The sequence below is a fragment of the Apus apus genome, chromosome 3, assembly GCF_020740795.1.
Source record: "Apus apus isolate bApuApu2 chromosome 3, bApuApu2.pri.cur, whole genome shotgun sequence".
Taxonomy (NCBI): domain Eukaryota; kingdom Metazoa; phylum Chordata; class Aves; order Apodiformes; family Apodidae; genus Apus; species Apus apus.
The window spans coordinates 58,718,273-58,737,117 of record NC_067284.1 but is presented as its reverse complement, the minus strand read 5'-3'; the positions used below and the strand labels follow the sequence as shown (position 1 = coordinate 58,737,117).

The window sequence follows — 18,845 nt, the reverse complement described above, 5'->3', positions numbered from 1 at the left end:
CATCTGTTGAGCCATCATTACTCACAAGTTTTAGTTGTTTGCCCTTTAGTGACCATATTGAAATCAACAGAGCTAGATACCTTCATTGTAGACAAATACAGTATATTTTGGTTTGAAATGCAAACATTTTGTTCCAAAAGCAGCAAAAATAAGGGAACTTTTTTATTGAATGGTGCTAGGTTTCCCAGATGTTACTTTCTCTTACCACAAGAGTCCAATAGCTTCTGTTCCTTTTCCTCCCAGAGCTCCTGATGACACTTCAAATGTACAGCACCATTGTCTGGCTAAGGTAGCACACTGAGTGTATTGACTGGACCACCAATATACAACTACCAATGCCCTACAGGCTATAACCAAGCAAAAACTAAAGTGGTTAAGCTCTACGTATTTCTCTTTTACACAGTCATTGATTCTCACTAAACTACTAAGAGTAAATTTTGTTTGAAATTTCTCCCTACCCCTCTCTCAAATTTGGCTGAACTTGACTATAAATTAAAAAGATACTGGAGGATGAGCAAGGATAGTGGATAGGTTGTGCTGTTCTGTATGGTTATCCTCCACAGAGAAATTTCCTAAAAATAAGGCTTCACATTTGAAACTGGGGAATTAAAATTACAAGAACAATTTTAACTGGAATGGAGTATTTTTTCCTCTGCTTTATTATGGCACATAGTGTAAATATAAACTGTGAAATATTGAGAACAAAGACAGAAACAAGGAGGGTTTGTATTTGTATAGCACCTTTAACAAACAGTCATAAATACATTTAGCAATCTCTTCACATGGAAAAAAACATTTCTGTCTTTCATTACTGGGAGAGATATGATGTGACATGGTTCATGGAGAAGGGAGAAGCATTCCACTGTGTTCTCAGCAAATGCAGATAATTAACTGGAATCAGACTATGCTTCAGTCCAAGTAGCTGAAGCCAAAGGTGAAGTTACCCTTTTCTCAGCTGAGCCAGCAAATAGTATCAGGTCAAGCACTTCTTTTAGTCAAGAGCTTGTTGCCAGAAAGTCAAATTATGGTAAGACCCTGAGGATCATTTTAGACAGGTGAGAATGCTATTGTGTCACCTGCAAACTCTTTACCTGGTCATGATACTGCCCAAATAACATTGTCAAATACTGGAGGAAAGGAGGACTAAGAAAGGAGTGTTTTCTGGTTTTATTTTGTTTGTTTGTTTGTTTGTTTTGTTTTGTGCACATGTGCATGTCTATGTTTGGAGGGGGGCATGGTGCTGAGCTGATTAAGGTACCTATAGCAACTCTTGTGGTCTGAGGAAAAAAAACAACTTTGCTTCTGTGTTACTGCCTTGATTATGCAATAAAAATCATTGCAAAGGCCAGGATGCTCAGCTTGACTTGAGACTGTGTTGTTCTATCATTACCTAGACCTTTACCTGGAGACAGCTCTTTGAGATGGCTGGGTATAATAAACCAAGCACATCATCATTTCATAGATATCTTTGAAAACCTGGATGTAGTATGATAAAAGCCTTGTAAAATGTGATAAAGCAAATCAGGGACTCTGTAGTGGTTTGGGAAGAGAAGTTCTATAATATAATGTAAAGTTGTGTTTGAATTAATAGTAGCTACATAGTGTGGAAGGAATGTAGAAGGCTGTGTCTTAGCTCTACCTGTTTAATACTTGCATTGACTGGTTGATAGATTAACTGGAAGAAGCAGCAGACAGCAGCATTGAGGTTAGGACTCTTCTGTTTATTTTATGTTTTTTCTATCTTTTATATACTATGCTTTGTTGCTTCATTTTAATTATTGCTTCAGGTGGTGATTGAACTGGTTGAGGTCATATGAAGCTAGTTATTGTCTGAGTGAAACTAGCTTCTTGATCATAACTTTTAAGACATGTCCCGTGCTATGAAATCACCTATGCAGAGAGTGCAGATGCCTCAGTAATATCATAGATAGTGTCGGAAGTTTGGAGATTCAGCTAGCAGCAGCCACTATGAATGTGATGTGGCTTCAGTCTGTCCTACAGAAGAACTGAATTTTAGGGCTTACATGTAATATAGTGAAAGGTGAGTGCTGCAGAAGGCTGATGGTAGGCAGATAGACATTTTCTGTTCTCTTTATTTTCATCAGCATCTACACCTGAAGTGGCAAAATTATATAGTTAATGAAGATATTAATAACAAAACCCAATGGCCTTTATCAATGCTGGTTTGATCAGTGAGTCTTCTTATGGTTTCTCTGGCAGAATGGGAGATCAATGAGTGAGATAATGGAATTACTAAGGAATTATGCTATGCAGTTTGTGATCTTAGAGATGACAAATGTACCAGCCTGATAAGAGCACTAGTGGCAGTCAGACTTCGAGCATGCAATTAGATTGGTTTAAGGACCTACCTAGAAATTGTTCTGAGTAGCACTGAATTTCTAGGAAAACTATGACACTTTAAGGTTCGCCAAGCTGAGTGTGGCCAAAGGAGTATCATAAATACACTCCTAGACTTTATTATCCACGAATCTAAGAGGAACATGGCCAGAAAATGAGACATTTCTCCATTCTTACCCCTATGGGTCAAGTTTTTTTGAAAGCTAAAGGCAATGATCCATTTGAAAATCTCCTTCCCCATCCAATACGTGTCTTCTGTTGCTAAAATAGACTGTATTTAGAGAAGTCTGCTGTCATTGTTGCAGCAAAGCAGTTACAAGCAGCAGTCCTCCTCCTGCCCAGATTAACCGGGATGCCTTCAGGAAGTGTTCAATTGATCCGATCTGAAATACTTTTTTCAGCAGTTCTTCCCATCTTCTTCTCATGGTTAACCCTAATGGCCATTCCCTCCTCACCTCAATTCTGTGGCATATATTCTCTGTTCTCTGTAAATTATGAATAACACATCACAGTCTAAGAAGAAACACACAGAAGAGTGCTCAATCCACCAAACTGATTATTTTGAAACACCCTCTCTCCTGGCTAGTCATGTTTCAGACTTGAAGCATTCCTTTCTTTACTTACCCTAGAAAATCTACAGATCTATGTATGTATTCTGTGTACTTTTCACAGAATCAGAGAATACCAGGTTGGAAGGGACTTCAGGGATCATCTTGTCCAACCTTTCTTGGCAAAAGCACAGTCTAGACAAAACGGCATAGCACCCTGTCCAACTGAGTCTTGAAAGTGTCCAGTGTTCGGGAATCCACCGTTTCACTGGGGAGATTATTCCAATGGCTGATTGTTCTCAGTGTTCTTTTGTGTCCAGTTGGAATCTCCCTGGGAGCAACTTGTTACCTGTTACCCCTCTCTTTTCCATGTGGCTCCTTGTAAAAATGGGAGCCTCCATCTTTGTAGCCACCCTTTAAGTACTGGGATATGTCAATAAAGTGTCCCCTAAGCCTCCTCTTCTCTAGAGTGAACAAACCCAGCTCTCTCAGCCTTTTCTCATATGGCAGGCTGCACAGACCTTTGATCATCTTCGTGGCCCTTCACTATGCCCTCTTCAGCCTGTCCACATCTTTTATGCACAGCAGGGACCAGAACTGAACACAGTATTCCAGGTGTGGCCTGACAAGTGCTGAGTAGAGCGCGATGATGACTTCTTTATCTCTGCTGCTGATGCCCTCATTGATGCAATCCAGCATATTGTCGGCTTTCCTTGCCACTGCAGCACATGGTTCACTCATACGAAACTTGTCCATACGAAACCCTAAGTTCCTTTTCACAGAACTGCTTCCCAGCTGGGTAGATCCTGTGCTGCACTCCTGGATTATGTTTTTCCAGCTGCAAAACCTTACACTTTTCCTTGTTGAACTTCATCAGGTTCTTGCTAGCCCTCTCTTCCAGCCTATTCAGGTCTTCTTGGAGGGTGGCTGCCCCTTCTGAAGTGTCCACTTCCCCACTCATTTTGGTATTAAAGGCAAATTTCATCAGAGTGCACATGATCCCATAATCCATATAATTTATGAAGATGCTAAACAGCATTGGGCTCAATGCCAGTTCTTGGGGGACCCCACTTGTGACTGGTTGTGAGTTTGAAAAGGAGCTATTTGCCACCACCCTCTGCCTGTGGCTTGTCAGCCAGTTCCTCACCCACCAAACCGACCACTTTTATAGAGTGTAACACATCAGTTTCTCCAGGAGGAAGCTGTGGTAAACAGTATCAAATGCTTTGGAGAAATCCTTGGTGAATCTATGCTGGCTTTTCCCAATCATGTGCTTCATTTGGCTTGTGATGGCTCCCAGTAAGATTCGTTCCATAACTTTCTCAGGGACTGAAGGAAGACTGATGTGCCTGTAATTTTCTGGTTTTTCCTTTAAGCACTTCTTGGAGATAGGGGTGACATTAGCCTTCATCCAGTCCTCTACGACATCCTCCAATGTCTATGACTTCAGAAAGATTATGGAGAGTGGCATTGCAATGATGTCAACCAGCTCTATAAACACCCTTGGGTAGAAAATATCTGGGCCCATCAGTTCGTAGGTGTCAAGCCCCTGTAACAGCTTACATACCAATTCTTCTTTCACTGACAGTAGGTCTGTGTTAGCATCAACCTGGATTTTTGTTCCCAAGACTTAGGACTCAACAGTGCTGGTAAAGACAGAGCTGAAGAAAGTGTTGAGAGAGAATGTCTGCCTTTTCAGTGCTGTTGGTGACTAATTAATCTCACCTGTTTAACAGTGGGGCCAGTATTTTCCTTCTGTTTCTGCTTGTTTTTTATATACCTGAAGAATCCATTATTGTAATTTTTGACATCTCTGGCCAACTTCAATTCAAGCTGAGCTTTTGTTTTCCTAACTGAATCTCTGCATATCCTGGCAATGCCCTTGTAGTTCTCAATGAGTATTCATTCACTTGTCCATCTCTGGTAAGCTTCTCTTTTGGTTTTGAGCAGATTCAGAAGCTCACAGTTAAGCCAAGGTGGTCTCTTGCTCCACTTACTTCCTTGTGCTGGTTTGCAGGATTTTTGGTAGTGGAGGAAGGGCCCCAGGAGTGGCTCCTGTAAGAAGCTGAGAAGCTCCCCCTGCTCCAAACCCAGCCAAGGAGCCATTAGAGGGACCATAGATGCACCTCAGCAATTAACATACGAAAGAACTGAGATAAGAGCTGAGCAGAGCAAGCACTTAGACAGAAAGAAGAGCTGAGCTGAAGAGGTGGAAGGCAGTGCTGGGGTGCAGATCTGGGTGGTTTATGAGGAAGTGGAAGAAGGTGCCCAAGCAGAAGTTTCCCTGCAACCCATGGCGAGATGGCAGACTGTCCCCCTGCACTCATGGAGGAATGTGGTGGAACATTCCCTGAAGGCACCAGGAGGGGAGAACTTGGCCAGTTGACTTGGATTTTGCTGCCAGTGGACTTGGACTATGCAGCTTTGGAAGACCCCAGAGCCAGGGGAGGTGACTCTTCCCAAAGCAGCCCGTGACTCTGGGGGAAGCCCAGGCTGGAGCAGCTTGCTCCTGACCTTGCGGGAAGGAGAGGTTCTTGGAGGACTCTCTCCCATGGGAGGCAACCCGTGAGGAAGCATGAACTGTAAGGAATCCTTCTTCCTGAGGAGGAAGGAGTGGCAGGAATCACCAGCCTGTGAACTGACTCTAAACCCCATCCCCTGTCCCCCTGTGCCGCTGGGGGGAAGGAGGGAGAGAAACCTGGAACAAAGTCATTTGGGCCTGGGAAGAAGGAGGGGTGGGGGTGACGTATGTGAGCACTGCTCTTTGTGTTGTCTGTGTTTTTCCCCAAGTTGAGTCAGTTTTGCCTGTGACCTTAATGGGTGAAGAACCCTGCTTTTCCTTTGTCTGCACCCATGAGCTTTGTCCTCCTCATCCCAGGGTGTGTGTGAGGGGGGGAGTTGAGTCAGCGGCCATGTGGCTGTTTCTTTGTTGTTGTGTTGGGCCCAAACCATGGGATTCCTTTACCTTTGAAGGGGGTGATCTCTTTTTGTGCTCCCAGGTGACCGTTCTTGAAAAGGTTTCAGCACTCACTAGCTACTTTATCCTCCATGGAAGCTTCCCATGGAATGATTCCCAACTGAGCTCTGAAGGAGCTGAAGCTTGCTTTTCTAAGATCTAAAACCTTTGTCTTAGTAGTAACCTTCATTGTGCTTAGAAGGATTTCAGACTCCACGATACTGTGGTCACTGCAAGCAAGGCTTTCACTAAGAAAACTGCAGGTTTTCTTAGTTTATGAGTAGCAAGTGCATCAGTGCCTCATGCCTGGTTGGCACATCTAACGTTTGTATGAGGAAGCACTTCTAGACATTCCAGGATGTAGTAAATTCTGTGGCTGAGAGATAGAACTGACATGTTACAAACTTGCCTACTTCCAAGTACTGCGCTGATGGCATTGCTATTCTTGACATTCTAATTTTGCTGCTTTCAATTCTCTTGGAATTATAAACCCTGAACAACACAGTGCCATAAGCTAAAAGAGAGAGGGAAGATGACTGGTTTTTAGTGACAGTGTTCTGAAAGAACAGCAGAGACATTACAAAGTTTGTCAGAGAGCATAAAAGCCTTTGTAGAGCAAGTGATTTGGGCTTCCTTGGGTGTTTCTTAACAGATCCAGAATTGATAGTAAGCAGGGTGGTTTTGAACAACTGCTCGGCTTCTAGCTTTAATAGTTAATGGGAGGTCAGACTATAAGCTGAGATCAGTCCCAGAGTAATACATTTTACATTATTATATTTGTCTTTCTTGAAATATAAACATAGAAAACCTATTCTCAAATGGCTTCCGACTCATTTTTTCATAATTAATACAGGAAATTCAAAGAACTTGACTCTGTACAGAGGCAGATGTGTATTCATCAGCATGGATTAATAAGCCTCTTACTATACATTCACTTAGTTCGAAGACTTACAAAATGGACAGTTATAAAGCGAAAGCTTTGCAATAAAAGACCACAAGCCACACATTGTCATGGATAAAAGATAAGGTTTTTTTTAAAAAATTGATGTTGATTCTATGTAGTTTAAGATTTACAGCTAGATTTATCCAGCCCTATTGACATTGACCTTGGCTTCAATGTGGCAGCAGTATGAAATGAATTGCACTTTGTTGGTTTATTTGAAGGGCAATATTTGGCAAAAAACTGTGACAAAGTTTCACTCTGAGTAAGAACAACAGAGTCTCTCACTGTTCAAATCTGGAGACTTACTTCTGGGTCATTGTATTCAGTATGACTCCAACATTGCTTGGCAGGCTTTGTCTTCTATATTGGGTAAACTACATCTGTTACAACCAAGAAAAGGAGAATTATGCACTTCCACTTAAGTCTTATGTACTATTCTAACAGTTTCATCTGTGACATTGAGGTATAAGGAGTTGTTTTTTCTTAGCTTTCTCATTTTGTTACTTATAAGAGCATCATTCATGACCTGACACAATATTTTATGAAGTCAACAGAAAAGCTGTCACTGTTTTTAATTAGCTTTGCATGAAGCCCACAGATTTTCATCAAAACAGAATGCATCCTTTCACTACAGAAACCACTGTGACACATAGTGTATGCAGGTCCAAACTCTGTCAGTCCTCAATTGGCTCAAGATTTGAAGTCAAACATAGTAGAAAAAGCAGGGCTTGGGGACCATCAAGAGTGACATTAGCTGTCTCATGTATCTTTTTTCTTGTGATGTACCAGAACTGGAGATTCAATCATCATTACTGAATAGCATGCAACAGATTATTGTGTATTTCAGAGCACCACATATTAGGAAAGCAAGGGTGGGAGAGCGGGAGATTAGGTATTTGTCACACACATTCCTAAACCAGACATCATTTGCCCATGCCCATTGATTGCAAAGCTTTTGCAGTAAACAACCTCTATCTTCCCTTATCTCACATAACTCTGTACACTTGGAGTGTAAGTGAAACCTTAGATATCGGAACTGCTATTGTGTTTGTCTTTGCTAGCAAGCACTGACAGGTTTTCCTAAAACACATGCAGATTGGTATTTTGCCATCAAGAGAAAAGCCAAGAGATGTGCTTGAAGCACAGTGCAATTCTGTGTGTGTGTTGATAGAAAATGAGCATTACAGTATTTTAAGTGTTGTGCATAGTCCATAAAATATTACAAATGGATGGTACTTGGAAAAAAATAATGAGTAGGTATGTAATTCCATACAGGAAATGTAATTTTGGAAATAAATATAGAAAATCATTTTTAAAAGACCAGGTGACATTTTTGCTTTGAGACTGACACAAAGCAGTCTTGTTCATCAGTACAGTAAGATTTTGAGACATCTGGAGCTTGAAGGAGTGGTGTAGCTATACAGCCCTTCTTGGTTTTGGTTTTAAAAGTCTTCATGTTTGAGAGATTTTAGATTCTTATGTATGCCTACAGCACTTTTGTCCAGTCTTGAAAGGAAGTAAGAAAATTGCAATTATGTTGTCACCTCCTTATGTGGACATGGGAATTATGTAGTTAGAGTATCGAGTGGAATAAACTTGAATTACATTTCACAAATTTGAGAGTAGCCAGCTTAGAGGAGCAAGTAAAACTAGACATCTGTATTTACAATGCACTGACAAATCTCCCTAGGCTTTGATCTATCTTCACAGAAAAGAAGTGGACAGTTTGTAGCTGCTGTACAAATGAAAGATCAAGTGCACGCACAATTCTCCTGCTAGATGCTGTTGGTAGGATACAAGTTTTAAGTGGAAACTGTCTGGTTATGCTGCTGTTCTGGTTCAGAGGAAATACACTGATGATGAAGTTAAGCACCTGAGTGCTAAGCGGTTTCAGACTACAACACTTGTTTAAAACAGATTATGGATTTTCTAAGTGCACACTGGAGATAATGTGCAAAGGTTTTCACTCTTGTAAGACACACATTGAGCATTATGCAAATAAGCCATTGCTTACTTAGACAGTAGACTGATATGTTTCTGTCTTGACATGACAATTAAAGTATGTTTCCATTTGTTATCCCCATCTGTCACAAGCTGATAAAACTCAGATCCACTGAAGTCTTATCTAAATGTATTTTATCAACATCTTGCTTTGCTGGGCAGAATGATGTATCTTATAGTGTGTACAATTTTCATGGTGTAAATAAGGAACTACATTTTTTTGTCAGTCATGAGCTAACTGGAATGACTTGATTTCTTCTTCACATAGTCCAAGTTTGGGAAAGCATTTGGTTCAACTCATCCCTCTTCTGCACATCTCAGAAAAATGTTTGAGCACATGCTTAAGAACACTTTTGAATAGATACACATTATTTAATCAGAGCTATGGTGTTTTAAGTCTCTGCATAAGCAGTTATGTTATATTCTGTGTTTATTGCACTGTTTATAAAAAAACACTAATATTTTGCTTGCTGTAGAATTTTCAGAGATAAAGAACCTTTCTTGTTGAAATATAGTTCTGTTTGGTTCTATGAATCCTTTTCTTGTATGAGAACATTCTGAATTTTGTAGAGCATATGATTTCCATGTGGGTGTGCATTGGTGCAAGTGAGCTAATTATCTTTCTTTCTGTTTTACAGCGGGAACAACATATATCTTTAGCAAAGGTGGTGGACAAATCACTTACACATGGCCTCCTAATGATCGGCCAAGCACTCGTGCGGACAGACTGGCAATAGGGTTTAGTACTGTTCAAAAAGAAGCTGTGTTGGTACGAGTGGACAGTTCTACTGGGCTGGGAGATTATTTAGAGCTGCATATCGTAAGTATTATTAACAAATTTCTTCTTGTCATGACGGTTCTTGTATTTGTGGGTTTTATTTTATACTAATGTAAACACAGCAGTTTGTTAATTATCTTTTTAGGGTCAATAGTGAACTAAATGATAATGGCTTATAGCATGCAGTACTGTACAGGGTCTCAGACATTGCCAAAATGCCTTTTACTTTGTATGGTGCTAATGTATATGGCTCTTGAATTACAAATCATACCTTGGTACCTGTACAGATGTAGTGGTTTAGTGCTACCTAATTACATAAAACAGGATTTAGCAATGTCAGAGGAAGGTACATTAATCCTGCAGGTTTGAATCTAGAATCTGGTGAGGAAATTACAGTGTATCACAATTGACTGTGCCTATTGTTAATACTAGAATTTATCTTCTGATTTTGCTGTTCTTGTGTGATGATAAATCTTAAGCAGAAAGCAAGACTGTCAAGCTAGGAAGTCTAAAATAGTATTTCAGCTGCTTTAAAGCGAATAACTAGCAATCAAAACTGAAAGGATTTTTATGGCAGCATAAATAAATTATCAGTTGAGATAAATGTAACTAGGGCACTATAAAATTTTGGTGTTTAGATTAGTATCAACTTTGTTAATGTATTAGTTTGATTTTGATTTAAGAACCTCTCTACTTTCAGGAACAGAAGACTTCCTTTTGAATGAAATTACGTATCGATCTATAACCAATTAGACTTTTACCCCTAGAAAACATTCAGCAGTGATGATTTTAGAAATTAGAGTGAATTATGTTGTTCAATCTTTCCTTATTTCTGGAAAGACACTATTGCATTGTGGACCACAGTGATTTTTAAAAATTATTATTATTTTTTTAATTTACTGGCTTGAGTAAGTAAACAAAGAAAGAAGGCCTTAAGTAAAATTCAGAGGTTGTCTCTGCCTTTCTCTTACATTGATGGACAAAACATCTGGCTGGTATTGCCAAATCTTAATTTAAAAATGTTAACAAAAGCAACTTCTCCCAGGTGCCAGAAAAATGAAGAGCCTACACTTTTCAAGGCAAGTACTGCATTGCTGAAGAGAGTGAAAAAATTGCTTTCCAAAGTTGCATCTAAGATCATGTGCCTACTCATCATGTGTCCTTTCTTGGCAATTTCAGACCAGATCCACCCACTATGGTCAACAGCATTACTTTCTTTTTAGTGTTTTCTTTTTCACTGGCATAGTAAGGAATGTTTTTCTTGTACTGTTATATTCCTGAAGTCTATGAATACCATAATATTCATGCTGTCTTCTGACTAGCCTTGCTTTTTCTTCCCTTTAAAAACAAACATCAGGTTTATTAATTATGAGTTGGAGATCAGAAATTATTGCCTGCTCATAAGTATGTTGTGGGGTTTTTTTTCCAAATAACTTTCTTACACCCTTGCTGTAGCAACAGATAGTACAAATAAAAGAGTAATTGAGAGTTTTCTATTTCTAGGATTGAGCAAAATAATAAATTATAATTTACTGGTCTTTTGAAATGTCTGTAAAGCAGCAAAAGGCCTTTTGTCATCATGCTCTGTGAGGTGATCCTGGCCTTCTCCTATTGTCTTGGCAAGAGACTTTGGGAACCTCTGTGAAGCCTGCTCTTGCTTCAGAGTAAAATCCGTTGTAACTGTGCAGTTTCACTGGAATGAGGTCTGACCTTCTGAGAGCTGTTTCTCTTTAGTCTCTTTCTAGATTGGAGACACTAAGGGATGGAGCTGAAATCCTAAGACATCTGGCAAAGATTTTTTTTAAGTGTTAGATAAAGCTTGGAAAACTGCTGGTATACAGTTTCTTGGAATCTATTTCAAATAAGGATTGTATTCAAAAGGAAGTTAGAAGGCAGTATTTTCAAAAGCACTCATGGTACCAAAGACTATATATCTTATTAAAGTCTTTGGAGCTGTAGGCACTTCTAGGATTTTCCCCGAGAGCTGTTTTAGCTTAGTGAGATATTGTGAAACATCACAGTTATAAAAATTAAGAATAACATAGAAACAGAGAGACTTATGTATATGTTACATTTGCAAAATATTTTACTGCATCAAAGTTTTTCGATATTGGTAGCTACTGCATTGAACAAGCTGTAATAAAAGTAGTAGGAGGGTTGCGTCGTTCAAAACTTCCTTTTTGTACCTATGCTGAGATGCCATTAAGAATGTCGTATCTACTAATTAACCAGAAACATGAAAAAGCTATGAATAGTGGAAGAACTAGAAGGAAGGAAGAGTCTAATTCTGCATGTTCTTTTGCATGCACCCACTCACCTGTTTTTATAATGGATATGCATGAGTAATAAATGCCTGTGCACATTGATGTGCATATGCATGGATAACTTCCCTGTGTTATATCAATTATAACATTATAACAAGGATATAGATGTGATTTAATTATGCTGGGATTCAGTTTTACAGTATGGTAGGAACTGGTACTTCTGTTACTGAATTCCATTTTACCCAGGACCTCATTAATCACTCAGATCCTCCTCATTGATAGATGTTTAAGCATAGACTTAATGCGTATTTTCAGAAAAATGATGGCAAAGAAAATTTCATGTGGAATTATTGCTTTCAGTTAAAAAAAAATTAAATCATAGTCCTCATTAGTTTGTTGGGGAGGGTGTTTCATGTTGGTGGGATGTTTCAGAACAGAGCTATAAGGTAGCTTGCTCTTTACCTTCTTCATTCTAGGAATAGAAAAGAAAATTACAAGATTGATTATAACTTCAGTGCCCTCTTTATTATTCTGTTTGCTTTAGGATGACATAAACCTAATAATGAAATCAAGTTCATAACAAATTCTGATTTGGAAAATTTCTTCTTGATCATCTGAATCACAGCTTTCATGTTAGGTTAGGAACATATTTATTTAAAGTAATATTTAACCCCCCCAAATAACCATTTTTAGTATGAGAAACATTTCAAAGAACAGGCAATCTGCATTGCTACATGATGCTTAACAGTTCCAGTGCAAGTATTCTAAATTCCAAGGTAGATGATTATAAAAGTCTGCCTGTAATGTTGCAGCCTAGATATAAAGGACTGGTTGTGTGTATGATAGGTGTGCATCCCTGTGCTTCAAGAAAGGGCTGTAAACACTACTTCTAGTCATCCAGAGATGCAGCAAATAGTTTTCATAGCTATCACTTGACTTTTGGTTTGGAAATGGTCTCCTGTGCAGTCTCTGCTGGGAGATCTAGTCCAGGAGGAAAGATATAATGCCTCAAAGTCTACTGCCAATTCCTTCTCCTGTTGATAGATAAAAGAAGCACAGATAGCTGTAAGGATTACTGTACAATCTTTTTCTCTTCTTTTTGGCATGTTCTGCATCCATCTCCATGCTAAATGGGAGAAGGCAGCAGCTTATTCATGCACTATTCAGTTAATCACCACGTAACTTTAGTGCTTGGATTTTCCGTTGACTTCTAAAGCCCTTAGGTAATTCTGCCAGTGATTCCTGTTCCTATCTCTGCTCTTCTTCTCTTCCCACCATCTTCTCCCAAGTCATTAAACATGTGTGTATATATTTAGATATATGTCATTCCCTTTCACAAGCAATGTGCTGTTGCTGCCTCCAGTTTCCAGCTTTTCTATGGTGAGGAACGAAGTGAAGTTAGACAAAGATGTTGCCTCAAAGGGCTAAGAAATCCTGTTAAAATTGCTCTTTCTGGCAATGCCAGCATAGGATACTGGCATTCTCCCATGTGGCACAAATAATATTTGTACAGGTAAGGAAGGCAAGAAAGATAGATTTCAATCAACAGTCATCAACCAATTGAAAAAAATAAATAAATAAAGTTTTTTGTTTGTTTGTTTGTTTTCCCTTTCATTGTTAAAATGAAAGGCTTTATACCAAAATGTAATGTTTTGTGTGGCTGATGAAAAGAGTCAGCAGTGTCTGTGTCCTCCTTGTTTTTGTCATTTGTTTTAACATTGAAGTATTTGGAGAGCACAAAAATAGTGGGGGGTAAGGCCAGCAGACAATTTCAGATCTTACAGCTTTGTTGTTCCAGAAAACACAACCAGCCTACAGAACATGAGCTGCTTAAGCTAAACTGGGCTCACTTCTATAGTGTCACCGTTTGACTCAGGTTTGACAACAATACTCTTGATCCCCTCCCCCTTCCACCCAGGTAGGGAAGGAGAGAGAGAAAAAGGGAGAGACTTGGCTGCATTGAAAACTAAACTACACAGCTTTAATTAAACACTAATGATAAAAGACAATATATACAATTATATACAAATGTGTTCAGATATGTGCAAAAGCCTCTTGCTTCCCCCCACCCTCAGCAACTACCCCAGCACTCTCCTTAGCTGCAAACAGTCCCAAAAAATCCTGGAGCTGCCGGAGAGAGCAGAGTGATGAGGGTCAGAAGAGCCCGAGCCTAAGAGTCAATGGTGATGGAGTCCTGCCCGGATGCTGGCCATGGATGGAAGAGAAAGGAAGAAGAAGCAGGAAGGAAGTTGTCTTTTGTGATCTCTGACCTTCCTCTGAGCTTACGTAGATATATGGAATGGAATACCTCTGGCCAATTTTGCGGTCTGTTTAATTCAGCCTCCTACGGGGGTGGTCATAGATCTCCCCGTAGTGCCTGAGCCAGCAGAGTAAAGATGTGACCTTGAAGACCCAGCAGTTAGAAAAACATTACACTGTTATCAGTTAGTTAGAACAGACCGGCGCTAGTTAAAAGAAAGCTTGCTGAAGAAATAAAAATCACTAAAAGGAAAACTGGCTTCATCCTGGCTCAAACAAGGACATATAGTCTCAAACAGGATGAGGAATTAAGTTCAGTTACAGGTATAATGTAGCTTCTGAAGTAAGGTGAAGCAGTGAAGATCATTCTGATAACAAACATCCTAAGTTTTGAAGTAAGGAATAAGGCAGATGTGTCAGCATTCTGAATGTTGTCGTAACCCTCTTCAGAGGGAAGATGGGGAGAAACACTCAGCAATTCCACCAAGAGGGCTGATCCTACCTGGAAGAAAGTGAACAAAAAAACCCCCAAACAAACAGAATTCAAGGTAGATTGTGGTAATTTTTTTTTTATTTTTCTCTTTAATGTTACTATGAAAAAATATAGGGAAAATGTAAACCGATAAGATTAATACAGTGATGGAAAAGCATGGAAAACTTTACCTGAAAAAGTGTGATATGATTAAGGACAGGCAGTATCTCTGTATGCACAGTATAACGCAATTAACTTGAAATCCTTTGAAGATGCAGCATTACTGGCATGATAGATTAACCAGTATTGTCCTTAGATTTTCAACACGTGAAGCCTTCAGAGTTACAATTAACGACAGGGGGACAGTCATACGAGAGGAGATACTGTATGTCTTAGGGAAAACTGGGTTTTGGATCATGAATATATCCAGTTTGTGCTCTTTATCCCAACCATTTATATACTATATCTATTAATATGTGTTTTGGGAAAGGCATTTTTTATTTGAAACTTTTTCCATGAGTAAGTTGTGAATAAAAATCAAGTGAAAGCTTTTGTGAGTTTTTGTCAGCTTTGGTTCAAAAATTCTCTTGGTTTGGATGGAAGTTAATACTTTCCATTTGCTGAGCCATTTATTTAGTTTTTGTATATGATATACTTAATTGTTTATAAATAAGGAAAATATTCAGTGTCTCCAAATGAAATGTTGTGGTTTGTATTAAAAATAATTTATATGAAGTGTTTTTGATTTTCAGCTGAAAGTTAATGAAAAATTTTCAAAAATCCACTCATAATTTTTTTCCTGCTTTTTTTTTTTTAAACTTTTGCAAACTCTGTCTCTTAGTTATAAATATGCAATATTTTTCTGCACCAGAGCTGACTTTGTCAGATTGTATTGTACATATACATAATATATGGATAATATTAATTTATGTGAGTATAATGACCTTCCCTCAAGTGAATAGAAATAGTAAAACTCATGTCAGCATCAGACTTTTGTGTCTGAGGATATTAGAGAAAAGACTGTTAAGAGAAATGAATTTGTTATTCTCTTTTAAATACTTCACATGTCTTGGGCTTAATGCCTAATGGAAAGTCAACTGAAAGATTCCTATTTACTTAACTGTATTTGAATCAGTCTAGAGAGTAAAATGTATTTTCAGTGAGACTGATGGTAAAGATATGTTTGATTTTAGTGGGTTGTATTGGAGCTAATTGATTTTTTCCAGAAGAGTTTAATGATTTTTTAAAAAAGTATTCCTGTGATATTGTTTATTCTAATAATCAGCTTTCATATTTGGAATTCTGTATTATATATGTGAATCTGTGCAATGCAAAGATTTAGTAAGGCCAGTGGGGGCTTGTATATGCATGAAACAGTAATGACTTTAAAATCAAATTATTCACATCCAGAAAGAGCTGGGGAAAAACAAACAAACAAACAAAAAACCCAAAACAACAGAACTAGGTTTCAGAAATCATGTATTTTAGAAGTGCTGAGCATATAAACTGGTGTCTAAAGTCAGTGGAAGCTGAATAGAGTCAGCACCTCTGAAAATCAGGTCATCATCATATCAATTGAGTGGACGTCATGGATCACTCTGGAGCTCTGGAAGGACTTTGGGTCATTATGTTTATTTAATATTCTGCTACCTTGAGGCACAGGAAAATGACTTAAGACTGGTGTTATCTAACCAAAATTGTGTAAATATTTTATATTTCCTTATTACGCTTATATACATGATACTTATTTGTGATTTTTTCTTCTCATAAATATGAGTGTATAGACAATGCTGTAGGAAGTTTAACTGTTGTGGGCAGTGATTGTTCTTCTCTTTTGCAAACAAAAAGCTCAGCAACCAGAATATATGTTAATCTTTAAAATTAAGAAAAAATATTAAGAAATAAGGATTTCCAGACTTGCTTATTAATTTGAATAATGAAAAGTAGTGCAATAAAAAAAAATCATTAATGGGACTAGGCAGGCAGGTGAGAATGCAATTCCATGTACACATACATTACATTAATTAGCATGCGAGCAATTAATTAATCTAGGGATTGTGTGCTAAATGCAGCAATCATTTACCTCACTGATCAAGTTAAAAATCAAAGTTTGTAGGAAAGAAAATAAATAAATCACTGAAATGGTCAATCCATGCCTTGAAAACTTGCAATCAAGTTATTCCTTTGTATTTCCAGACACATAGAGTAAAAAAAAAAAAACAACAAACATCTGAAAAGAGAGTTTATAATATAAGCTGTTTGTTAATGCTTCATCTTGAATACTCTGCACACTCTGTTCTTACCCACGGATTGACAGTGGTCTGCTCTTGCCTTAAACAGGCAAAATTTCTGAGACAAGGTTATGGAAATGTGCTAATTCTGGCAGAGAACAGACTGATACCTTGCTGTTTGAGAAATATGAATGGAATTTGGACAGTTGATATAATTAAACAGTTTGGCTATGGCTGCCATCATGGAGAGCTGCAAGGAGAAATCTTTATGCTGGCATGGAAGATCTGTTGTCTTAGCTGTTGTTCATGATTTCCCAGCTCCCCTGCCTAGAAATGTGCTTGAGGGAAGCAACTCCTTTCATCTTCTTCCTCTGTCTTAGGATGGATAAATAGAAGTTCTCAATTCTTCCTCTAGCCAGCTAATAACTCCTTTATGCATCCTGCTCTTTTTGTGCTTTTGGGAGGACAAAAGCTTTCTTTGCAAAAAGCATACTGTGGGATGAGGTCATCACCTGCCAGCCCCTTGGCGAGAGAAAAAGGACCTAAGTTCTCATCAAAAATACCATGTGTCAGTAGCTAAATGCCCCAGCCCTCAACACTGATGATCTCCTGAAGTGCTTTCTTCTAGCAAAGATGTAGAGCCTGGCTGAGTATAAGTAGATATTCAAAACAGTTCTGGTGAGTCCAGGATCATCTGATAGCAATATGGAGAGAATTGCCTGTGGCCATAGCTTTGTATGAAGTTATCTTGCAGACCAAACTGTGGACCCTTCTGATCTTGCATATCTCAGGATTACGCTGTAAACTGAATCCATCTGTTGGCTGAGCTGATTAAGATTCAAAACTTTGTATTTGCTGGCAAATCTTCCTTTGACTTTAGCCTTGCAAACTGTACACAAATGGGACTTGTGCTCCAGCATAAGGAGAGAACAAAACCATGGGATTTTTCTCAGGACTTGTTCAACTAAAAAAACCAAACCAAACCAAACCAAACAAAAACCTGAAAAAATTAAGAATAGAAGGGGTTTGAGTTGAGTCATGTTGTTACACTAATAACAAAAACTGTACATCTTTAAGGACCAATTTGGAGAGCCAAGCAAAAGAACAAGCATATTTAACTAACATAAACTTGAAGAGGCTCATAACCTTTTCATAAAGCACCTCTTATTCTTTACATTCATTCTTTTAAAGCTCTGAAGTACTTTACATCCAGTCTTATTTTCAAGGATTTTTTCATTCTCTTTCCTTTCTCTTGTTCTCTAAATTATTTTTCTGCCATGTCCTCAAACAAAAATTCATGTGTTGTGCATATCCTGCAGTCCCCGTGAATCCCAGTGGAATCAGTTAATCTCAGTGATTACATACTTTTTCGATCCCACAGGATGAGGCACGTGGTATAGCTAAAGAGAGGAGGCTCTTCAGATGGTGACTGTATGGTGTAGTCATATGGAAGACCTTCTTGATGAGGATCATCGATTAATTCTGTTTAATTAAAGAACAAAAGTAGCAAGAATGAAGTAATAGTCATGTGGCCAAAATTAGGAGACATCCTTCTGTGACTAGGTATTTTACATATAAATACTAAATTTCTGGCTTCAGAAGGGAAGACAGAAGAATTCATTTATAATGTACAGGAAAATAAATAGCCCATCTTTCCTCCATACCAGCACCTTTCCTAGTTAACGCTACAATCTCATATTGATGTTTTAGACTCATCCCAGTCTAAGCAGGTCCTTTTTATCCAAAATTTCCTGCACTGCTTACTAGCCAACATCCTTGCATATGAAGGTTACAGATATTTCAACAATTTGGTACCAAATCTTCTAGAGCATTGTCATGTATAAAAAGAGCTGATGAAAATTTAGCAGACATTTCAGCAACCTTATTAAGATGTAAAGAATACTCAATTTTTTGCAACAGTTAAGATGTTCACTGAAACCTGGCGATAACCCAAAGGAAGAAGCACCAAATCTTAGCTAATTTTTGTGATTATTTGGGGAATAAGATGTGTGGATGACTGAGGATCACTTCCAAG

At 38.4% G+C, this 18,845-nt stretch overlaps 1 protein-coding gene across 36 annotated transcripts in view; it reads left to right on the top strand.

The window, feature by feature from the left end:
- NRXN1 (neurexin 1) overlaps positions 1 to 18,845 on the top strand; it is a 759,121-nt gene that overhangs the window by 519,366 nt on the left and 220,910 nt on the right. For all 36 annotated transcript variants that reach the window (XM_051616125.1, XM_051616124.1, XM_051616135.1 and 33 more), the window contains one exon: positions 9,445 to 9,626. In XM_051616125.1, the coding sequence (XP_051472085.1) occupies positions 9,445 to 9,626 (182 nt within the window). The remainder of the gene's footprint in view (positions 1 to 9,444; positions 9,627 to 18,845) is intronic.